This window comes from Prenolepis imparis, unplaced genomic scaffold (genome assembly GCF_030444845.1).
Source record: "Prenolepis imparis isolate NDT839.2.m4 unplaced genomic scaffold, iyPreImpa1.0 SCAF_3, whole genome shotgun sequence".
NCBI classification, from domain to species: Eukaryota; Metazoa; Arthropoda; class Insecta; order Hymenoptera; family Formicidae; genus Prenolepis; species Prenolepis imparis.
In genome coordinates, this window is record NW_028141161.1 from 3,974,768 (window position 1) to 4,000,351 (window position 25,584).

The 25,584-nt window shown below is 33.3% G+C and overlaps 3 protein-coding genes across 3 annotated transcripts; all 3 read left to right on the top strand.

Moving 5' to 3' along the window:
- The first annotated feature begins 9,609 nt into the window (after nt 1–9,609).
- LOC145934290 (uncharacterized) lies at nt 9,610–12,414 on the top strand. Its single transcript, XM_083034651.1, has one exon. The coding sequence runs from the start codon at nt 9,610–9,612 to the stop codon at nt 12,412–12,414; it is 2,805 nt and encodes a 934-aa protein (XP_082890777.1).
- Nucleotides 12,415–12,917: 503 nt separating this feature from the next.
- On the top strand, nt 12,918–14,806 carry LOC145934291 (uncharacterized). The gene is made up of 3 exons (XM_083034652.1): nt 12,918–13,097; nt 13,142–13,923; nt 13,981–14,806. Exons 1-3 carry the CDS (start codon nt 12,918–12,920, stop codon nt 14,804–14,806), a joined length of 1,788 nt encoding a protein of 595 aa, XP_082890778.1.
- Nucleotides 14,807–19,669: 4,863 nt separating this feature from the next.
- On the top strand, nt 19,670–24,444 carry LOC145934292 (uncharacterized). The gene is made up of 6 exons (XM_083034654.1): nt 19,670–20,050; nt 21,769–22,165; nt 22,443–22,646; nt 22,744–22,806; nt 22,896–22,985; nt 24,316–24,444. The coding sequence occupies exons 1-6, from the start codon at nt 19,725–19,727 to the stop codon at nt 24,442–24,444; spliced, it is 1,209 nt and encodes a 402-aa protein (XP_082890780.1). The 5' UTR covers nt 19,670–19,724.
- The last annotated feature ends 1,140 nt before the right edge of the window (nt 24,445–25,584 follow it).

Here is a 25,584-nt window from a genome sequence, read left to right on the forward strand (position 1 = left end):
GAACGTTTCCAAGAATTTATGAACAATAATGGCCTCTCATATAAAAATATTCTTTCTATAGTCACTGATGGTGCACCAGCAATGATAGGAAAAGCAAATGGTTTTGTAACACTTTTGAAGCAAATTAATTCTAAAATTATTTCATTACATTGCATAATTCACCAAGCAGTTCTTTGTGCAAAGCTTTCGGGTGATTTCAAAAATGTCATGAATACAATTATGAAAATTGTCAATTATTTGAGATCTCACTCAGCATTACAACATCGCTTACTCCGAGCATTTCTTGAAGAATGCGATTCTGAATACATTGATCTTCTTCTGCATAACGATGTTCGCTGATTGAGCAAGGGAAATGTACTCAAAAGATTTATAATTTTGCTTAATGAAATTTCGGATTTTCTTAAAAGTAGAAATACAAAAACAGCTACCGAATATTTTGAGTTTCTTTGTAATTCAAATAATGTTACTAAACTATGCTTTTTGGGTGACATGTTCTCACATATCAATGACCTGAATCTGGCTTTGCAAGGAAAAGGAAAACTGATTTGTGATATGTGGGAAAAGATTAAAGCTTTCCAAAGAAAATTAAAATTGTTTGAGAATGATTTGAATTCTAAAGAGCTGATTCATTTTCCTTTATTAAAAGCACATTTTAAAAGCAATGTTAAAGAAATTCCACAGTTTGAGGAATACGAGAGTTTTCTAAAAAATTTGCAACTTGAATTTACTTCCCGATTTACTGATTTTGACCAAATTGGCGACTTATTAGCAGCAATACAAAGCCCATTCAGTCTTGAGACAAATGGTAATTGGATTAATACAGCAGTGCAACTGTTCACTCTTGAAAAGGCTAAATTGCAATTCGAAATTATTGAATTTCAAGAGAGTACTGTGCTGCGAGAGAAATTTACCACAACAGATATAGCAAAATTTTGGATAGACACACTCCCTGAACAATCTTTTCCAAATCTGAAAAAAATGGGTACTATGCTATGTACAATGTTTGGATCTACATATGTTTGTGAAGCAGCATTTTCTAAAATGAACATAATAAAAAATAAATATCGAAATCGAATGACTGACGACCATTTGCGCGACTGCATGCTAGTAGCCAATACCACTTATGAACCAAGTTTCATGAAACTAGCACAAGATAGGAAAGCAAATTTTTCACATTAAAAATGCCTTTTATAACAATTAAAAATTAAAGTAATTGCCTTGTCACGAAGTTATCAGAATTTTGATCTCGGCGATATTAATAAAAAAACAAATAACAAAAAATATATAAAAACAAAATAAAAAACATAAAAAAACATAAAAAAACAAATAAAAACACAAAAAGTAAAAAAACAAAAATATAAAAATATAACATAAAAACATAATAAAAAAACATAAAAAACATATTAAACATAAAATAATATATAACCAATAAAAATACAAAAAACAAAAATAAAAAACAAAAGCCCTAACCCTAACCCCTAACCCTAAACACACCCCCCTTTTTTACCCTCCCCCCCAAAGGGATTCGACGTTGCCTCACCTCCACGTGGTGATTCCTGGGTGATGCAAAGAAGGCAAACATATTTTAGCTGTTGCGGCCCGCAGTATAATTTCAAATTTTACATTTGGCCCGCCAAAAATCTAGTTGCGTATCCCTGCTCTACCGTCTAAAGTTGTGTAAACACCTGTTCCCAGTGGCTCTCAGATCTAGGCTCATCATCACCCTGATCCTGCCGCTGGTAGACTACTGTTGTGCTGCTTTCACCGATATGACTGCTGAACAGAACCTTAAACTACACAGAGCCGTAAACTCGTGCGTTAGATACATTGTAAATGCGAGAGTGGACGAACATATCACTCCACACTACAAGAGTCTACGAATGCTCAAGATCAGTGAAAAAAGGTCATATTTTGTTGGATGCCTAATCTTCAACCTGTTACTTAAGGGTCAACCCTCTCTTCTTTTTGAGAACGTGAATTTCAAGGCTAATATACACGGAAGAAGCACGAGATCTCCTGGGGATGCACTGATAGTGCCGCAGTGTCGCACGGAGCTGTACAAACGGTCATTCCGATCAGTTTCGGCGAGTTTCTGGAATGGGCTACCACAGATCATAAAGAATGCTTATTCACAGACCAGCTTTAAACGAGATCTCTATGCGCATCTGCTGGATACCCGCCTCTAGGTTTCTGGGTTTTCTCGCACTTTACCCATCACCTATTCACCTAAGAGTCTCTTTCATATCTTTTCGCTCTCACTCTCTGACACGCCTGGCCTTGCTTATTTTGCTTATTTTGTCTTTATTCTGTCTTTTGTCTTATTTTATTTTATTTTTATTTTATTGTGTTTAATTTTGTTCTATTCTATTTTATTTTATTTTTTTAATTTTATTGTGTTTAATTTTGTTCTATTCTATTTTATTTTATTTTTTTATTTTATTGTTTTATTTTGTTCTATTCTATTTTGTTTCACTCTATTATATTTCAATTTTGCTAATCTTGCAGTACTATTATCTTTGATTGTTTTTCTATAACTATCAAATGCGTTTCTGTTTTTTAAATGTCTCACATATCATTGTAAAGCGCTCATAATTCGTACTTATTTTTCGCGGCACGCATACACATACACAATGTATATACATACCGTACTCTATTACTGCTACTACTGATTACTTATTTCTACATAACACACAGCCACATTGTATTTCTATCTGATTTATTGTATATTCTGTATTCTTTTGTTCTCTGCGCTTGAGGAGACTCGCTCCCGGAGCGCCTAATAAATAATGCTTTCTCTCTCTCTCTCTCTCTCTCTCTCTCTCCCTCTCCCTCTCCCTCTCCCTCTCCCTCTCCCTCTCTCTCTCTCTCTCTCTCTCTCTCTCTCTCAATTTTTAATCTTCAATTAAATAAATAGTCATGATTAGACTTTATAAAAAGAGACTCGCCAATTCATCATGTGACCGTTAGTCTCTGATTGGCTGGGGTATAGATCGCAAATTTGTACTATATGAAGCCACAATATAACCTGTTCTGAAGATGGATAAGTAGTTAGATGAATGATTATACAAAGATATTATTTTTGAACATCTGTTGTTAGTAAGTAAATTTATCATATTCAAGTAAAATTATGAGAAAAAGCAATATATGTTGTCATGAATAAGCTTTGAATAATAAATAGACGCTTTATAGTAGTTAAATAAATGTAGTACGAAAGTTAAAGATATCTGTTTTGTTAATAATATAATTCTTATCATAGATTTGAATTTTTTTTATTATGCAATGCCACACATCCGCTGCGCATCCAGGTGTTTTAATCATACATATCTCATCAAGGATATGTATTAGTGATATTCCCCAAAGATGACAATTATCGAAAAACAGATGATCAGATGCTGCTTTGGGCGAAAATGTGTCTTGGGTAAAAAATACGTTCTTTGGAAAACCTTAGATTGTGCGAGGTAAATATGCAATCATCAAGAATGCAGGATCCAAATAAAAATGGTTTAAAATATGTTTCTTTTTTCCAGGTGCATTTTAATCAGATTTATTGATAGTGGGTAGTGGTAGCCGAAAAAAGTGAAAAAGGATGCAATATCTTGACATTTTTGTCGTTGTCTCTGATGTTCTTCAAGATTCTCGTTCAAATTGTGATCCATATATAAAATATTCTTATAGCGAGAAAGCAGAAAATTCATAGATATTTACAAAATACTTTAAGGTGACAAAATTAATTTTAGCATATTGTTTAATTTAGCAGCGACAAATTTATTTGATTAAAATTTTTTTATTGTTTTATTTATTTATTTATTTTTGTTGTTTTTTAATTTCTAATTTTTGCATAAAATTTTAATTTTTAATTTTTCTATTATTTTTTTGTGTTTTTTTTGTATTATCTTTTTTTTTATTATTACAATTCTACATGAATTTGTATTTTCAACGTGAAGGAAGGTTTATAATTATATGATTCTATATGGATTTGCAAATTTTTCACTAGTACAAGTTTCTACTTTTATTTGGCGCAATTGTTTTAATATCATTACTTTTCTAGTACGTATTTTTCTAGTAGTATTTTTCTAGTTCTACATGGATTTGCAATCGATAAAAAGAGACTCGCCAACTCGTCACGTGACCGTTAATCGACTCTGATTTTCTGGAATATGGATCGCAAATTTGTGCTCCATCCATGAAGCCACAATATAAGCTGTTCCGAGAATGGATAAGTAGGTAGGTTATACGAATGGTTATACGAAGATATTATTTTTAAACATCTGTTGTTAGTAAGTAAATTTATCATATGCAAGTAAAATTATGAGGAGAAACAATATATGTTATCATGAATAAACTTAACTAATAGACGCTCTATAGTAGTTAAATAAAAGTAGTACGAAAGTTAGAGATATCCGTTGTGTTAATAATATATCTCTTATCGTAGATTTGGATTTTTTATTATGCAATGTCACACATCTGCTGCGCATTGAGATGCTTTAATACATCTCATCAAAGATAAGCATTGGTGCGATTCCCCAAAGATGACAATTATCGAAAAGTATGGTCAGATGCTGCTTTGGGCGAAAATGTGTTTAAAGCTTCTTTGGAAAACCTTAGATTGTGCGATGTAAGTACTACGCGATCATCACAAGAATGCTATGCAGGGGATTCAAATAAAAATAATTTAAAATGCTTCTTTATTTCCAGGTGTACTTTAAGCCATCGGATTTATTGGTGGTGGGTAGCCGAAAAGAAATGAAAAAGAATGCAATACCTTCACGTTTTTCGTTATCTTTCTGATGTTCTTCAAAATTCTCGTTCAAATTGCGATCCATATATAGAACATTCTTATAGCAAGTTGCAATCTAAAAATCGAAAAAAGGAGAAAACTTTTATGTGCGCAATGTTAAACAAAGACATAATAGTTATATTTGTTAAGAAGTTAATACATACATCTGAGTATTTTTGTATCTCTTTAAGAAACTTAGCTTGTACAATAATCAATACAATAGAAAGTGCTGTAAAGTTATCCAAGAACCAAGTGCGTGCTATGAATCATCGGACTAATTGCCCATTTACTACACTTCCGTTATTAATTAATGAAATTAAAAAAAGATATTCAATAGAGATGTCAAATTCCGAAAATATCTGTCTTCAGATGTGCTCTCTAATAAAAGGCCTGCGCGCAAACTTACAAACGAAATATTGAAGAATGTTATAAATGTTATGGAATTAATTTTGCAGAATAATATATAAATCAAGGCTCTGATATTAAACTAATAAATGAATAAGGGCCAATAAGAGCCAAATCGCGGATGATGTATGATATAAAAAATAAACTTTTAAACTGCGAAGTAAATTTATTTGCTAAACGGTGACATGAAAAATTAGATTAATAAAAAAAAAAAAATTTTTTTTTAAATCGAAAAATGATTACGAAATCGAGATTACACAATTTTTGTATCAGAATTGTATAATTATATTTCGACCACTGAAGAAGGCCCGAAAGGGGCCAAAACATTTAGCAAATAAATTTACTTCGCAGTTTAAAAGTTTATTTTTTATACCATACATCATCCGCGATTTGGCTCTTATTGGCCCTTATTCATTTATTAGTTTTGCAGAATAAGTTTAAATGAAAGGATTTGTCTTCTTGCTTTTTTATAAATTAACGTATAAGATTCAAAGAGTATATTATATCAAAATCATAACTGGCACTATTTATGTTTTTATGACATCCTGTTACGTACAGCTGCTTTAATCTAAGTTTAAATCTCGTGTAGATGATTTTGATCTCTGAATGCGAATATTTGAACATTCATTTTCAATATTATTTTATTAAAATTCTACTTATGCATACAAATTGAAATCTTCATGGTTTTCAAGCCATTCTATATATTCAAAATCTATAATATTAAATATAAGATTTTCGGTATGCACTATATCATCAAGAAGAAGCATTCTTATCTTTTATCTTATTTTTCATACACATTTCTTTTAAAACATTCTTTTGAAAACATGAATAAACTCAGGCAAAGCAGCCTATTTGCATTAAAAGAATGTATTCGTAAAGAAATCATCAAGTTCTTCTTGTAAGAAAAACTAAGGAGCGTCAATAATCCTCTTCCTTTCTCATATCGCAAATTAAAGTGAGAACTTTGAATACAATTTGCTCACATCTCTCTCTCTAATATTTTCATAATAACTTCCATAACGACTTCATGCTTTTTCTGTTGAAAAATGGTAGGCAACAACTTGTTTGTATCGTTTTCGGATTCCTACGGAAAGAAAAACTAAAGCTTTTGATGCGCTCAGTTTAGGTACTCCAGGAAGTAATATGTAACCATCATAAGCGCCAGTGCTAGGATCAAGATCTACTCTTTGTTCAATACTCATTTCATCGAAGAGAAGAACGTAATTTTTGTCGTTTTTATTTATATTATCTATCATTTCTTGCAAACGTTATCTAAAAATTCCGGATTAAATTTAATATATGTTCTATACTTCTTTGTAACGTTCGCACAGAAGAAAGCGGTGCCATTATTTTTCGAAGATAATTGTATCCTCTGATTCCACAAGTAAGAGCAAACTCAAACTTTTAAAGATGGTATCTTCTGACCAATTAATGTCTGATCAATTAATGTGCCTGTCCGTAACTAATCATCGGCTAAAAAATTTGAGTTTCTTGCAAGCGATTATTCAGAATCTTAATTTGTTTTTTTGAATTAACGTTTTCCTCTGTGAGATCTTCAGTTCTCGCATTTAATAATTTATCTTGTCTTTTCTTTGTATTTTGTACTTATCATTTTCTTTTCACATTTTCTCTGTATTTTATTTTTATTATTGTGGGATTTTTTCAGAGATTTTGACCTATCACTTTTCCTTGTTGAAAATTTTCCTTGATGAAAATTTCATTATGTCCATGTTAAGGTCATGCTGCAAACAATTATCTTTTTTTTAGAACTTATTTCATTTGTTGATAGTGCAAATAACCTTGTAGTAGAAATTATCTTTTTAATTTCATAAATTGACAATAGAGGTGCAGTAAATGGACAACTAATTTCACGTTTCATAGCACACACTCGCTTCTTTGAAAATTTTGTAATAATTTCTGTTGTATAATTTTCATTGATCATTTCACATGTTGTGCTTGAAAGGCTGCAAAATTGCTTAAATGTATTAATTTTATAAACTGTAGTTATAGTGTTAACATTTTGCATATAAATCTGCATATTTCTGCCACTATTATCAGAATTTTCATCATTATAAACATGTTTTCGTTTTTTAGATTTTAATTTCAGCATCTAGCTAGATAAGAATGCTCTATAATATTTGACGAAATTTAATTTAACGTAAAACGATTCTTTGAATACTTCTGCATCGACTTGTTATAAGAATGCTTCATATTATATTGATTACGATTTGAACTCTCTGAAGTATCAAGTCTTGATTTAACATTGCATTTATGAATTTTCTGCTTTCTCGCTATAAGAATATTTTATATATGGATCACAATTTGAACGAGAATCTTGAAGAACATAAGAGACAACGACAAAAATGTCAAGGTATTGTAATGATATTAAAACAATTGCGCCAAATAAAAGTAGAAACTTGTACTAGTGAAAAATTTGCAAATCCATATAGAATCATATAATTATAAACCTTCCTTCACGTTGAAAATACAAATTCATGTAGAATTGTAATAATAAAAAGAAGATAATACAAAAAAAAAAAACATAAAAAAGTAATAGAAAAATTAAAAATTAAAATTTTATGCAAAAATTAAAAATTAAAAAACAAAAAAAATTAATAAATAAATAAAACAATACATATAAAACAATAAAAAAATTTTAATCAAATAAATTTGTCGCTGCTAAATTAAACAATATGCTAAAATTAATTCTGTCACCTTAAAGTATTTTGTAAATATCTTTTAAACTATTTATATTTTGGTCATCCTATCCTTATAATTTTTTATGCAAAAAATATTGCAAGGAATCGATTTATATAAAAAAATATGGTGGTTCTCATTGACATCTAAATATATAGACGGAGCATTAGCTACCGATTAGGATGAGGGGACGTCTGATATTTGCGATGAGGGAGGAGTATATAAACTCAGGCAGTTCCGTCCTTTGACTATAGAAATATGGACTGCCAGTAGCTAATTTCAGCTTGTAGCCAAGATGTGTAGCGCCACCATCGACCAATTGAGTAATGCGGGAACTGAAGGGACACTGTCGACTTGTGATTGTTCAAGCGTCTGCCAAACAGTTCACTAGGCCTGCGCACAATAGAGAAAATATTAGGAATAAATATTAAATATTAGGAATAAGAATTCTTCTAAAATAATAAAATCGAAAAAACTCTGATATAAAAATACAAATTCGGGTATAAAGGACTAGTAAGTTCTAATAAACCAGTAAGAACCCTTTGTACCCGAATTTATATTTTTATATCAAAGTTTTTTCGATTTTATTATTGATCGAATAACGACTGTTAGTACATTTAAATTATCATTATATTTAATTTTTAGACGCTATCAAATAAATTGTCTGTTTTCCAAATATCTTGCTATAATAAAATTAATTATAAAATTAATTTTTCAATTAATTTTAAAAATTAAATTATTTTATTATGGCAAACAATTTACATTGAGACAACACAATTCACATTTCTTAGACATAATTTAACAAAACCAATTATTCTTAGTGGTCAGTAAACGTATCTGCATATAATTATACAAGATGTTAAAAAAGTGTTGCATACGCTCAACACCATTTGATAGAGAATGAAAATCTAAGAAAAAATGTCTAATATTATTTTTTGATGCGATAAATAATTTCACCTTGTCTGAATTTAAAAAATGATACCTAAAATAAATTTTATGAGGCAAAATTCGTACTTGAGCAAGTTGTTTCTCTTCAAATAATTTTTTCGGAAAATTCTTTCCCACTTCGCGCGTTCCATCGTTTGTTTCCTCTTGTAGCTCCGTGCTGATTGACTAATTACAATAATTAATTGCAGCGAAACTATTCATCGCATCGAAAAATAGTATTAGACATTTTTTTTTTAATTTTTATTCTCTATCGAATAGCGTTGAGCGTATGTGTTCAGAATTGAATATAGCGCGATACATTTGCCGCGTATCAATGAAGTTAGCGCAGCTCATAATTGCCATGTATTATCACGGCGAGCGCAGCTCGGAATGCACTGAATTCGATTGCTATAAACAATAATATCTTTTATTTTTGTAGAGTGTGTATCGTTCGTTTGAATTTGCTTCCGACGTGCTTCGTCTTATATTATTTTCTTTTCGCTCGAGAAGTTTCTGTGTAATCGCGAGAGTTATTCGTTGTAAATATTTATAGTTTAATTACGCTTGTAATAAACTGATAAATGTGTTGTGAAATATACTTTATTTCGTATCTACATTGAATTATCGAATTCTTTTCGTCGCGCATCGCGTTAATATTATTCGCCGCGTATCGCGTCCGCGAATAAATATTACTTCCGAATATTTGGTCCTTCGAACCGGATCTCGCTATCCAGTTTCCGCGAGTGAAGATCTTTCGGTAGTGCTTTCATCCTCCGAGTGATAATATCATCTGGAACATCAAAATGAGCAGTAAAGAAGGAGAAGGAATTCTACGTTCGCAGTTCGAATTAAATATTAGGATTTCTCGTTGCTCCGAATATCTCAAGCAAATCAATGAAGCTAATATTACTGTGGGATTAATCGAAGCACGTCTACAAGCTCTCGAGAATAATTGGAAAAAGTTTGAGTCTCAACATGACAAGCTAATCACGCAGTTCTGGGAAGCTTTATCTAAACACGAATACAATACTGGGAATTTCTTATCAAAAACGGAAGAAGCATATCTTACTCAAAGAGGTTTGTTATTGGATACTCTTCGTGCGCTGAAGAATCAAGAATTAATTGCTGCAGCAGTAGTCATGCCTCCTCCGCCTCCTCCTCCTGCTCCTGTTCCCAGTCTTCCTCCAAGATCAACGTTATCTCGCATTCAGTTGCCGCATTTTTCGGGCCGGTATCAAGATTGGCCGTCATTCCGCGATCTTTTCAGCTCCATAATCGGGAAGGATACTTCCACATCAAAGGTCGAAAAATTACATTATCTAAAATCCTGTCTAAAAGGAGAAGCCGAATTATTAGTTCGTGATTTACCAACGACGGACGAGAATTTTCAGCGAGCATGGAAAGTCCTTACCGATTTTTATGAAAATAAACGGTTGCTAATGCGCTCTTATCTTTCTCAATTTACTTTACTGCAGAAGTTAAAACATGAGTCTGCTGTTGAATTACGAAAGCTGTATCACAGTGTGAGAAGTATTGTTGGATCTCTCGAAAGCATCGGACGTCCGATCATCCGTGGAGAAGATCTCTTCGTACATCTCGTAGTCGAATTACTCGATATTCGATCACGTCGTGAATGGGAAACTGACCTTGGTGAGAAATCAGATCCACCATCATACGAAGAGCTGTTACGTTTCCTCGATCGACGATTACACACCCTTGAATCGCTGCAACCTATAAGGCAGGAAGCAAGTCACGCCAAGACAAATGCGGAGTCTTCTCTTCAAACGCGCGCTCTGCACATGCGCAAACAGGAAAATAAACGTAGTCGTTGTTCTCTGTGCCGGAAGAATCACTACATAATGTTCTGCGACGTCTATCAAGAGAAGCCTGCCGGAGAGAGAAAGCAGCATATCGAGGATAATAACTTGTGCCTCAACTGCCTCGGCAAGCACAAGGTAAGTGAGTGCTCCTCAAAGAAGACGTGTACGTCGTGTCGCGCGCGTCATCACACAACATTGCACGACGCGTATCAGTCAAGCGAGGTCGCTAAAACCTCACACGTCGCGAATCAACCGATTCAATCGAATAAAACGCAGTCAATCGTACTTCTCGCTACCGCTCGTGTTCGTGTGACCGATCGTTTCGGTGTTATTCATTCCACGCGCGCACTAATTGATCAAGGATCCGAATCATCCCTCATCTCGGAGTCCTTAGCACAAAGACTACAACTCACTCGAACGTTTACTTCGGTCGCTGTTTTCGGTATCGGTGGCAAAAGGACTGGTAACGCACGCGGTCAAGTTTCACTCCGAATTTCTGCATTGGGGGGAGGATCTCAGATATCAGTGTCGGCTCTAGTCCTCCCTCGTCTTACACTCTACGGTGGCGGTATTCGTGTAAACATCGCTACGTGGTCTCACATTGACGGATTAGAATTAGCAGATCCAGACTTCCAGGCAGCTGATCCAATAGATATAATCCTTGGAGCTGATGTCTACGCTTTTATTCTTGAACCGGGTCTTCGAAAGGGTTCACTTCACGAACCTGTGGCGCAGAAGACTGCATTAGGATGGATATTATCAGATGCAGTAAAACCCATGATCAAGCAACATGATGTTTATACTCACCAGTGTCGGATCGAGGAGGATCTATCAGCAATCGTACGTCGTTTCTGGTCGCAAGAGGAACTTTCTACCAATACTCCAATCAATCCCGAGGATCAGGAATGCGAGGATTTTTTTCTCAAGACTCACGTTAGGAATGCGGAAGGACGATATATTGTTCGACTTCCGCTAATCAATCCACTGCCAGATCTTTCCGCTACCCGTCGCTCCGCTTTACGAGTTCTTTCCAGTATGGAGAGAAGATTTCAACGCGAGCCTCGTCTTCAACTACTCTACGAGGAATTCTTGCGACAATACGAAGATCTGGGTCATATGAAAATAGCGTCACAAACTCCGGAAAAGCGAGTCAGCTATCTTCCTCATCACGGTGTAATGCGGGAAGCTAGTACGACGAAACTGCGCGTCGTTTTTAACGGCTCTACAACGATTCCTTCCGGCGAGTCACTTAATGGATGTCTCATGATAGGCCAGAGTCTGCTGCCATTTCTCCCCGACGTTCTTTTGCGATGGCGTCAATATCAATACGTCTTCATGACAGATGTTGTGAAGATGTTCCGCCAAATTTTAGTTCACCCAAATGATCAAGACCTACAAAGAATAATTTGGCGTTATCCAGGGCAGAAGCAATATAATGAGTACCGTTTAACTACAGTTACTTACGGTCTCGCATGTGCGCCATTTTTAGCCATGCGCATTCTTCGTCAGCTCGCCAAAGACGAAGAAGAACAGTTTCCTGATGCAGCAGCAGTTCTTCGGCGTGACGTCTACATGGACGATGTTCTAACGGGTGCTACAACACTTTCGGAAGCTCTGGAACTCCAGCGTCAACTTATAGGACTCTGCATGGCGGGCGGCTTCCCTTTAAGGAAATGGTCAGCAAATGATCTCGCTCTTCTAGCCGACATCCCAGTAGATCATCGGATGCAGCGCGAACTTCGTGCTTGGCGACCACACGAGTCGCATGCTACCCTTGGATTACAGTAGCATCCAAGTGAAGCTTCTCATTCTCCATTAGCAAACTTTCGTTGGAGACTATTACAAAGCGGTCGGTACTTTCCCTCACCGCAAAACTTTTTGACCCTCTCGGTTGGTTGGCACCAGTTATTGTGAGCGCCAAGATTGCCTTTCAATCAACTTGGTTGAAGAACCTGGAATGGGATACTCCCCTCGATGAAATATCCAGTCGTCAATGGCTAAATTTCCAGTCTGAGCTTCCTTTGCTGGAAGAAATCCGAATTCCTCGTTGGATCGGTTCATTCGAACAGGGGGGAGGAGTGGAGATCCACGGATTCGCCGACGCTTCTAAGAGAGCTTACGCCGCCGTCATCTACCTGCGGACAACGCAGAATGGAGAATGGATTACACGCTTAGTCACTTCAAAAACCAAGGTTGCACCACTTAAACAAATAACTTTACCTCGTCTCGAACTCTGTGCAGCTTCACTCCTCGCTCGACTAGCCTCTCACGTACGCACGACGCTTGGATTCATGAAGGCACCGTTGTATTTATGGTCAGATTCGACTGTTACCCTGGGATGGATCCAAGGACATCCGACTCGGTGGCGTACATACGTCGCTAATCGCGTGTCTGAGATCCAAAACACGGTGCCGGAAGCGTTGTGCCAAGCGTTGTGCACCACGTTCCAAGCAAGGACAATCCAGCTGATTGTGCTTCACGAGGTCTATCTCCTAAAGAGCTCGTAAAACATCAGCTCTGGTGGTGGGGACCTCCTTGGCTTAAAGACGAGCAATCAACATGGCCATCTTCAAATGGACCAAAAGATAACGAGGAACTGCCGGAAGCGAGAGTCAAGATCCACGTCACAACAGCCAAGTCACTGTCGTTAGAAGAACCTGATGAACTGCGACGCTTCTCTTCACTTAATCGTTTGCTGCGTGTTACCGCGTGGTGTCGACGTTGGCTTCGGTTACGCAAGAATGCAGTCATTTGCGACACAGCTGTTTCTCCTGTCGGCGTCCTATCGACAATCGAATTAGAAGACGCCCGTCTGATGTGGATTCGAAGGATTCAATCTCTAAAATTCAAGAACGAATTGAAGACGATTAAACAGGGTCTCACATTATCAAAATCTAATACACTTACTCGTTTAAATCCCTTTATAGATCCTCAAGGCCTTCTTCGAGTTGGTGGTCGTCTAAAACATGCTGTCCTCGCCTATGATGAACGCCACCCTGTACTTTTGCCTAGCGAATCATCGTTTACCCGATTAATTGTTAAGGCATGTCATCGACGTTCGTTGCATGGCGGAGCTCAATTGACTCTGGGGATGATTCGTCAGCGCTATTGGATCCCTCGAGGACGAGTCATCGTCAAACAGCATATCCTCCGGTGCGTGACCTGCGTGCGATGGCCAGCTACGATTCCACAGCAACTCATGGGCAATTTACCTCCTGAGCGGGTAACGCCATCAAGGTCCTTTCTTCTTACTGGTGTGGATTACGCCGGATCTATCTGGATGCGAACTTCGAAGGGGTGAGGCAATCGAGCACACAAAGCCTTTATCGTTGTTTTCGTCTGCCTGTCGACAAGGGCTATACATTTAGAAGTAGTTTCAGACTACACATCCGAAGCGTTCCTAGCAGCATTGCGGAGATTTACAGCTCGTCGTGGAATATGCAGTACCCTTCATAGTGACTGCGGTACCAATTTTGCGGGAGCGAACGCTCAACTTCGGGCTCTCTTCACATCCAGCAGTAAAACACTTCAGGCGATCATCGGACAGTTAGCTACTGAACAAATACAATGGCGATTTAATCCACCATCAGCACCTCATTTTGGCGGTATTTGGGAAGCTGCCGTAAAATCGCTCAAACACCATTTACGAAGAGTGGTGGGCGAAACCACATTAACGTACGAGGAGATGAGCACGTTTCTCACTCAGGTCGAAGCTTGCCTGAATTCCAGACCACTTCAGGCTCTTTCCGATGATCCGGAAGACTTTACTGCTCTCACTCCAGGAGATTTTTTAATAGGATCAGCCCTAACTGCAATACCTGAGCCGTCACTGTTAGAGCAACCGACAAACCGACTGTCACGATGGCAGCTCCTTCAGAAAATGCGGGACCACTTCTGGGAGCGCTGGTCTCGTGAATATCTGCATTCTTTGATTCATCGTCCGAAGTGGTGGAATAAGGAATCAGGTTTCGACGTCGGCCGACTGTGTCTCATCCGCAGTGAGATAACTTCACCGACGAAATGGCCTTTAGCGCGGATCGTCCGTGTTCATCCTGGTCAAGATGGTCAAATACGTGTTGTCACCGTCCGAACAGCTACTTCAGAATTTACTAGGCCAATTGTGAAACTTATTCTTCTCCCGATCGCTGATTCAGAAGCAGATGATTCACCAAGAGCGTAAGCGCGTGAACAGTGATTTTCTCAAAGAAATGTAATTTTATTCCTTTTCTCTGCGAGAAGTTTCTGAAATTTTCTTTACTGAAATAATTTTCATAATATTAATAACATTACAAGTTATGTTTTACACCGTATTCTAAAAATATTAATTCTTACCTTTTCCTCTTCTATTCTCAAGTATTTGTATTTAGCTACACAATACGTTAATAAGTAGATTATTTTGTACCTTGTTATTGATTATCACTTGTGATTGCGATAGATTAAGGCGGGCGGCCTAATACTTAAGCCAAGCTTATTCATAGTCCTTGATAACACATTTTGCACAGTCTTACTATTTAACACTCGCGATCACGAAACTTACTGATCAGCCACATACATTGATTCACCACGTGCTAATGAAACACCCGTAACTGTACACAGCCTAATATAAAATTTCGCCGAGTGCTTTAGGCGAAGCGGGCGGAATGTTCAGAATTGAATATAGCGCGATACATTTGCCGCGTATCAATGAAGTTAGCGCAGCTCATAATTGCCATGTATTATCACGGCGAGCGCAGCTCGGAATGCACTGAATTCGGTTGCTATAAACAACAATATCTTTTATTTTCGTAGAGTGTGTATCGTTCGTTTGAATTTGCTTCCGACGTGCTTCGTTTAATATTATTTTCTTTTCGCTCGAGAAGTTTCTGTGTAATCGCGAGAGTTATTCGTTGTAAATATTTATAGTTTAATTACGCTTGTAATAAACTGATAAATGTGTTGTGAAATATACTTTATTTCGTATCTACATTGAATTATCGAATTCTTTTCGTCGCGCATCACGTTAATATTATTCGTCGCGTATCGCGAATAAATATTACTTCCGAATAGTATGCGACACTTTTTAACATCCTATACAAGTTATTTATGCTCTATAAATTTATATTATTACTTACCATTTATTATTATGTTCAAATTTTAAATGTATATGCAAATAATTATACAAGTTATTTATGTTTTTATAATTTATACTACTATTATATACTTACTATATGTTATGTTCAAATTTTATATTTAAATACATATTTTTTGTATGCATTTGTACGCGCGCGCTTATAGTGCTCTAGTATATTAAAAAGTATAATTTTTAATTTTTTTACATTATTTTGTAACTGAAAACTAGAAAATATAATTGTGGATTTTAAAAAATGCAGTTTATTTATTCAAATTTCCTGGTCTTTGGTCGATGGAGCGGGGCTTAAATCTCGAAAATGTTGGATTCATTGCGATGCAGAGAAATCTTATAGGGAAAGTGGGGGACTGGCAGTCCATATTTCTATAGTCAAAGCTATTCTTATATCTCTATGGTTCCGTCAACGTGGTTAACCAATCACGTTGACGGCAGTTGACGGAACTGACCGAAGTTCATGTACTCCCCGTCCCTTACCGCAAAAATCATAATATACACCTCTCAAAAGGCTCCGTCTATATATTCAGATTTCAATGATCAGACCCCCCTCGTTATAATCGGTAGCTAATGTCTATATACAATATTCAGATATTAATGGTGGTTCCATTTAAAAAATTCAAGATGATCTTGCCACCCAAGGTCTTAGCCTGACCTTAGCTATTCAATAAAATCAAAGTGATAAGGTCTGTAAATAGATATTTTTAAGTTTTATAATTTTTGTTGGAAATATGTTTTTCTAAAATTCATTGGCCCGTATTATGAGCTCACATTTATCTTTAGATGTACCTCTAAAGTTAGAGGTGCCTCTAAAGTTAGAGAGGCCCGTATTATGAGCTCACATTTATCTCTAGATGTACCTCTAAAATTACAGATGTCTCTAAAGTTAGAGAGGCCCGTATTATGAGCTCACATCTATCTCTAGATGTACCTCTAAACGTACCACGATAATTGTGGCGATATTATGAGCACACATCTATCTCTAGATGTCTCTAAATGTGTCACGATAAATGTGGCGGTATTATGAGCGTACATTTAGCGGCGCATCTAGAGGAAATCGCCTAAAAAACCTATTTTGTACCACATTTATAGCACATTTATGCTACTCTCGATAAATGTGCCCTTGGGTACATTTATTTGCGTCTCTAACTTTAGAGGCACTTCTAAGAGATAGATACGTGCCTCTAAAGTTAGAGACGCAGATGAATGTATGACTAAAGTCAGTTTATCTGCGCCTCTAACTTTAGAGACACATCTAAGAGATAGATGTAAGCTCTAAATGTGCGATAAATATATGATTGATTTTAGATGTACATTTATCTGCGCCTCTAACTTTAAAGGCGCCTCTAACTTTAGAGGTACATCTAGAGATAGATGCGAGTTCATAATACGGGCCATTGTTTATGAGATATTCGACCGTTTCACTTTTGGGACATTGATTAAATACACACTACTTGGCACTGTTTGGTTTGACTTTACTTAATAATTACTCCTTTATTAAGTATTGTAGAAAAAAATTATTCAGAACTTTTTGACTTATTTTTTGGTAAGGAATAACATTATATACTTACAAGTAAACCTCGGGAAACGTCAGACGCCGATTTTTTTCATATTTTTTGCAGTTGTTTCTCATGTCAAAATATGAAGAAATCTGTCAATATTTTTAGCTCAAATTGATTTTTTTATTTTTTTTTTGAAATTTTTTAATTTTGCGCAAATACACGATTTTACATATGTTTAAACATTTCTTACTTTATAAGAATAAATGTATATCCGATTTTTTAAAACTCGACACACATATAAAACATCAAATAATAGTTTATGTTTTCTTTCTATAGCATTAAGCAGTTTTGAGGGTAGTAACTACTCTTCGAAATCCTTCTTTTCTATTTATATATAAGTGGATCTGTAAAGAAAGGTTGAAAAAAAATATATGATGTGCAGGTTTTGGGGTCGCCGATTATAGATCAGAAATTTATTTTGCAATATTCAAATTGGCGGACGTCATTGTTCAATCTGTACATATCTGTGAATATTGTGTCGAATAATATTGTTGTATTCTATATATTGTTGTATATACAATTAAATAGTTAATATATTTTTTTAATTAGTACGATTATAAGAAAAAAATGATAAAAAATATGGACAAAAACAAAAAAATTATAAAAAATATATAAAAATATAAAAACAAAGTTTAGAAAATATTAAAAAATATATTTAAAAATATATAATGTGGGCCGAGATTAAATATTCACTGCCGAATCAATACGATAAATTATTCAATAGAAAAGACGTCAAAATAAAATAAGTCAGGATTTAATATAATACGTCGATTTAATACAGGATAGCTAAAGATATATGTACAGAATATAGGCCGCGATAAGTAGGTCAAGGAGAACTCGCGTAAACAGAAATCAGCTGTTATTGTGTCGGCTGATCCTTCTAGACTCTATCGCTCGATATCGACTTGTCGTCGACGCGGAAAGCAAATCATTCGATCATGCGCAAATGATCGCGCGCATCGCTGTCAGGACACGCGTGGCCCGCAATAAAATAATATAATTGCCTACAATAAAAAAATAAAAAATAAATAAAAAGTAGATATCAATTTTTAAGTTTACAAGAATTATTGGCACACACAAATGTACTCAATTTCTCTTTCTTGATTGAGATTTAATTTTCTGAAAAAAGTTTTTTACAAGTTGATTTATTAAATTTCTTAACAATGTCGTCCACCAATTTGAATGTTGCAAAATGAATTTTTGCTTCATAATTGGCGACCTCAAAACCTGCACATTATATGTTTTTTTTCAACTTTCCTTTACAGAGCCACTTATATGAAAATAGGGAAGAAGAGTTTCAAAGGGTAGTTACTATCCCCAAAACTGCTTAATGCTATAGGAAGAAAACAGATAAACTATTATTTGTGCTATATGTGTGCCGAGTTTCAAAAAATTGGATAGATTTATTTCTAAATAATAAGAAATGTTTTAAACATGTGCAAAGTTGTATATTTGCGCAAAAGTAAAAAAATTTTTTAATGAAATAAAAATATTAATTGGAGCTAAAAACAATGACAGATTTCTTCATATTCTGACATGAGAAATAACTGTAAAAAATTTGAAAAAAATCGGCGACTGACGTTCCCCGAGGTTTACTTGTTAGTGGGCGATCTTTGTAACATCCTGTATATATGTTCATACAAGTATACTATTTAATTAATATATTATATTTATCTTCTACTCACACACTTTATTATATCATTTGACATATAATCACTCTTCTTAACATATGTATGTATGATATATGTATTTTCTGTCACATGTCAAGTTATTAAATATTGAACGTTCCCTCTATTTGCTTTGAAATAGCGTTGCCGGACAACGAACAGTCATGATGCGCGAATATGTAGAGTCGAAGCATGCCGACTGAATATATGTTTCCATATTCATGCAAATTTATCTATTAAATTTCATTCCTATTTGACGGTTTAATGTCGTGACTATTGCATTTGATTTAAAAATGCATCGCAAAATATAACCAATTATTTACAACTTATTATCTCGTTATGCTTCAGATAATTTTCAATAATACATATGTTTATATAATTATATACAATAATATATATATTTATATAAGTAATAAACAATTTTTGCCCAAGTTATATTATAACAATGTAAATAATTGTGTTATATAAATCTAAATGCTGTATTAGCACTATTTTTGTAACAGTAAATGTCTTTCTTTTAGCGATCAATAAAGCACTCTGATTAAAGGTAATGATAAAATCATAGACAGTCTGTAGTGAATCAGTATGAATTCTAATACGTGCATAGTTATACTATATTCGATGTGATAAACACAATTGTTTCTGTAATATGTTAGGATAAGTAATACATTTAGTGAACATTAATCGTATGATTGACATTTCCTACTTTCTCAAAATTGTCAAAGAAGTCATTTTCAGAGAATTCTAATGGATTCAAAAAAGTGTCAACTTCCGACTTCTACAGGCCAATTTCTCGAAAACACTTCGCGTCTTCTGGGAATTAATTTGTCGAGTTATGTGGGCAGATTATACAGTTTCACACTTATGGTATTGTTCTTTATGTTAAGTGAAATGTCTTGGCATAATGTTTGCACCAAATATTGTGAAGAACTTCTTATCAGAAAGTTCATGATAACATTGGAATACATTCTATACATCCTATTAGTATTGACAATGCTGGGCACATCTCTATTTCGTCCGAAGCACTTCGCTTTTCCTCATCAGGAGATGTTCATCATAGACTCTATGTTTGAGTAAGGATTTTTCTTGATTAAATAATTAGTCATTTGTGTAAAATTTATTTTGTATTTTCCAAATTTTGTTTTTTTATTAATTGTTTTATATTGTTACTATGTTTGTACTAATTTATAGTGTATGTCATAAACAACAGCGTATTCAGGATTTTGTTTTGGAGTGGGAAGAAAAGCTGAAACTCTGGTTCAAGCGATTACATTAAACTAAAATTATACATTAAGCAATCTGTAGTTCTATTTGTTTAATATAACTCTTCTATAAGTGTGAAAATGCTGACAACTAGTCGGTTATATCTCGAATTTCAGAGGTTCATCAAAGGCTGAAGCTTAGCAATCTTTATCCTCTCCCCTTGCCCCATAAAAATACGCCACTGATAAAAAAACATGTAGCCGTTAGTTTCAAATTATATACTCTTTCGAAATTACACTCTTTTTTTTAAAATCAACTATGTATTTTCTTTATACCAATTGATTCTTCTCATTATTTTATATAAAAGTATTGAAATAAAATCATCAAAAAATTAATTATAATAAAATATTATACAGTTTATGTAAAATTATATTAAATTAAAGTATAAAATATAAACTATTCATTTTTCGGTAATCTTACTCTTATAACTTTTTATGCCAAATATTGCGAAGAATAGATTTATATACAGAGTGAGGAAAAAGTATCGAACCGGTAAAATATCTCGGAAAGAATGGGATATAAAAAAAACTATTAAATACAAAAGTAGTAGGATTCAAAGTAGAGCATTTGATGATAACCTTAACCTTGACTTAGAAGCCAAATTTAGGGGTCATTTCAAGATCAAATTTATGTTTTTAAATGGAATCACTATAATTTTTTTATATAAATCAATTCCTTACAATATTTGGCAAAAAAGTTATAAGGGTTGGATGACCAAAAAGTGAATAGTTTATGATATTTTGTACTTTGATGTGACATAATTTTACATAAACTATAAAATATCTTGTAAAATATTCATTTTTCAATTATCTTACATCAATACTTTTATGCACAAAATAATGAGAGAAATCAATTAGTATAAAAAAACACATAATTCTTTTTAAGAAAAAATATGTAGCAGCTAATTGCAAATTACAAAAGTACTTAATAAAGTACTTAATAAAAATATTTTATTATAGCGTTTTGAAAAAAACGCTCGGTAAGGCTTGGTAAGGCGGGAAACTCTATAAGTTAAGCTACCTGCTGAATATGCTATAGAAAATGCTATAGAAAATGGAGATTCCTATTAAAAAATGTTAAAATAATCTTTATATGATCTTGACAACGCTATTCAAGATTCATCATACTATTTAATGGGTTGCTTAAAAGACTACAACTTTTGTATGGAATATTTTTTTTTTTTAAATACATAGTTTTCATAAAATTAAGGGGTTTCCACATTTTTGGTATACTCTGTAGATGTTTATGTTTTATATTTTATATCTATAAATGTAACATTGTATAAAAATGGAAATACGAGTCATAAGCCAGTATTCATAGTCCGATCTTATATTTAAGATCGTCTTAAGTCCGAGCTTAAGATGCTACGCAACTTGATTGGTTGAATGGGATCTTAAGTCAACCTCTGACCAGACTTAAGATAATCTTAAATATAAGATCGGATTATGATAACCGGTCTTAGAGAGATTCTCTTATTGTGTATATTTACATACAAAAAACATGTTGTATTCATTATTTTATATTTCAGGTCGTATGGCGCACAAATTTCGAAAAAGGATATCTTCTTCGCGGAGTATCTGCAAGATGCTGTCACAATGATAGTGGCATTTTTTACCATAATGAAATATACTTACGATATAATCGCAAATAATTCATATCAATTGATATATTATTCTCTGCAATCTTGGTATTCTATAATCTGCTTGTTATTTATGGATGGATTATTTACCCATTATGTCAACGATATATATTTAAGATTCCGCGAATTAAACAAGATTGCGATACATTCAAGGGAAAATCTATCGATTTCTTATATCGACTTTACAACGAATTTAAACATGTTTAATAAATGCAGTTGCACTGTAATCACCAAGATCTGTTTGATTCAGCATATTCATCATGGATTATATGTTTTAGTGACAAAGGTATTTATATAATTATCTGCAATTTATTGATTATATTGTAACTTTAATAAAAATATAATCAGTCATTATACGAGGTGTGTCCAGATAGTAATGAGAATGAGATTGTTACGCTTTCCAAGGCTTCCTTAGAGCAAAAGCCCTAAAGAGTATAACAATCTCATTCTCATTACTTTCCGGATATACCATATATTGTATAATAATGAGTATAAAAAACAATATATTATTCATTGAAGTTATTTCCGGTAATCTTGATAAAAAATTATGTTTTTACTACCAGATCAATAAAAATTTTGGTCTGCAGCTTTTGACCATTTCTGCCATATGCCTGAATGCTATAATTCTTCTTCTGCATGATATGTATCACAACATCAAGACAGACAATACCAATATTGAAATTTTAATTTTTCATATAATCTTTATATCATGCTACGTTTTTCGATTTTCATACATTAGCTATGTTTGTCAGCGATCTAGAAATGAGGTTGAGTATTAAATAAATGTAGAAATATATGTAATATATATATATATATATATATATATATATATATATAATATATAATTCTATTGTGTGTTTACAGTTTAAGCAAATGGGAATAATTTTGCACAATGTTTTTCTGCAACATAAGTCATTGCGGGCTAAAGTAAGATTATTTATATGTATATACAAGTTTAATAAATGTCAAAAACTGTTGAATTTTCTTGTTACATATAAATTCTATCTCTCATTCAGGTAATACATTTTTCACTTCAATTAATCAACGAGGATTTGACATTTACTGCTTTTGGACTGTATGAAATCAATATTTCCCTTATATGTTCTGTAAGTAAAATTTTTGATAAATATATCAAGTAGCTTATTCTTAATAACCTTGACATATGCAATTAAAACCATAGTCCTGAGTAGCATTTGAAAGATTTTATCCGTTACTTATTATTTATTAAAAAGTTATTAATAAATGAAGACTCGTGTAAAATAAAATTCGAATAAAGATTATCAATGAATTTAGGTAATGATATTAGCAGCGATTTCATCGATTTCAATGGCCTTCAATATATGTTGTCAAATACATAATTCTAAGTAATTTGCAAAAAGTTCTAGCCGTCGTTCGTTGTTTATTACAACGTACCCTGCAATTAAAGTTACCAACAATTAAAGTTATCAACAATTAAAGATAGTGATCGATATTGACCGATGCTTACAACATAAGAAGATATATTTCCGCATGAATTACCAACTTTATATTAAAAAATAGAAAGAAAAGGATACAGCTGCAAACTAAATTAACAATAAATAGGATTATATATTTCGTTTATGTTATATAAGTGTTAAATTATAGTCTAGGCAGTCATTGCAAAGTAAATGGATAGGTTCTGCCCCACGCCTTGCACTTCCAGTTCAACAAATGCTAACCTAACCTAACCCAAACCTATTTCTAATTTTTAATTGAAATTAGGTTTGGGTTAGATTAGAATTTTTTTTAGAGCGGAGCGCGCCTCTTCCCTTGTCCACATATTAACTTAAATATACAATTAAATACTTAAATATAAAATGTTTATGCTTGAAGAAGTTCAGATTATCGCATTTAATATGTGTTCTTATCGTATCATTTAATTGTTAATAACTTTAAAAGAGCGACGGCTAAAACCTTTTGAAAGTTACTCAGACTGATGTCCTTGATTATACCAAGATCATTGAAATCGATGAGATCGCTAATATCAATATTTACTTTAATTTAATATTTATACATTTTTATAGAGTACGCATACTACATGTACACAATTATGCAAACAAACAAACTTTTATATAGAATGTTCAAAAACATGTTATAGCTTGAAATGCTCTATAATACTTTTTGATTTACTGCCACATTAGTTATATTCTATATATTATTCTATATTCACATCTTACCTTATTTGTCTTATTTTACTATATATAGACTTTTACTTGTTAAAATTTTTTAATAAATAACTTGCGACAACTAAAATCTTTCAAATATTAGGGCTATGACTTTGATAATATATACATATGTTAAGATCAAGATTTGAGGCTGATTTTTTAAATTGATATTACAAAATTCATATTACAAAAGTTTTTATTTAATTTTACATATTAATAATGCAAGATCTATCTTGATAAAATTTTCTTATAGATTGCTGGAGCGGTAGTAACATATCTTGTTATGGTCATTCAATTGGATACTACAACAAAATTTACAAATTACAATGTAACTACTATGTGGAATTATATTGAGAATAATTCTCCAACGACTATTGCATAATTGGTATAATTTTAAAGTTTTATATGACAAAAAGTTTATATATAAATAGCATTTTATTTTTCAATACAATTTCATACATTTGAATAATTTATATAATCTAATTGAGATGTAATCTAAATATGTGACTATAAAAACACAGAGAAAAAAATCTTTATATATTTATTCAGTTTCGTTTTACAATTTGAAACTGTATTTTATTTGTAAACTTATTACATTGTTATTTATTGTATATACATAAGAATCGGAATTTCTTTTCTTTTTCTTTTTATTTCTTTTATCCTACGCTTTTCTTGACAGGTAAGAACAGCTTACATTAAGATTTATAATTAATAGTTTTAACGAACAGAAGAAGTGCTGTGCACATGATTTTAAAAAAGAATTTTTTTGTGAAACATTACGCATTGTCAACTGTATCCGACTTTTATTAACTTTTATTGCTATTTCGTTGTTGTGTTTACATTAATAGTATATTTTAAATTGATTTTAATCGCTCTGAAAGTGATTTAAAAATTTTTTAAATATAATTAAAATTTTGAACCTTTAATTTACAACTCCTATGCTTTAATTTGATGGACATTATGCAGAATCTATGCTCCTATATTTGCGTGAAAAAAAAGATCAAGCGCGTTGAAGTGATTCGGCTGCGATTTATTTCCAAAAGCTCGATACGAAACAAATGCAACACCATCGAGCACTTGCACCACCACATCAGGCAGAATAGCCATGCAGAAGAAGATTAGTTCTTCCGGACAATGAAGAAGTTGCGCAAAAACTTTATCTGATAAACCCGACCCCATAATTTTTATTTAAAAATTAAAATTATGTTTTCTTATGTTATGTTGAAATTTCCCATATAACATCGGACATTCTATGAATATGTCATTTTACGGCTCACGGTAAGATTTTTAAAAATATTTTATGGTTACATAATTCTATTCAGTTTCATAATCTTACACATACTAAACTCGTACACCAAAAATGTTTCAGGGAACAATTTGTTGAAAAATGCTCAGATTTTAAAAGATGTTGCTGCAGTAATTTGGATTGTGGTTTGGTACACACATATAGATTCTGCTACAATTATCAGAACATTTCATGTACCACCAAGGACTGCCCATTTTTACATTGTAGTAATGCAGA

Coding starts and splice junctions, on each gene's coding strand:
- LOC145934290 (XM_083034651.1), top strand. CDS start 9,610: ATGAGCAGTAAAGAAGGAGAAGGAATTCTACGTTCGCAGTTCGAATTA.
- LOC145934291 (XM_083034652.1), top strand. CDS start 12,918: ATGAAGGCACCGTTGTATTTATGGTCAGATTCGACTGTTACCCTGGGA. Junction 13,098..13,141: donor CAAGGACAATCCAGCTGATT/GTGCTTCACGAG, acceptor GTAAAACATCAG/CTCTGGTGGTGGGGACCTCC. Junction 13,924..13,980: donor TGGATGCGAACTTCGAAGGG/GTGAGGCAATCG, acceptor CCTGTCGACAAG/GGCTATACATTTAGAAGTAG.
- LOC145934292 (XM_083034654.1), top strand. CDS start 19,725: ATGGATTCAAAAAAGTGTCAACTTCCGACTTCTACAGGCCAATTTCTC. Junction 22,647..22,743: donor GTCAGCGATCTAGAAATGAG/GTTGAGTATTAA, acceptor GTGTGTTTACAG/TTTAAGCAAATGGGAATAAT. Junction 22,807..22,895: donor ATAAGTCATTGCGGGCTAAA/GTAAGATTATTT, acceptor TCTCTCATTCAG/GTAATACATTTTTCACTTCA.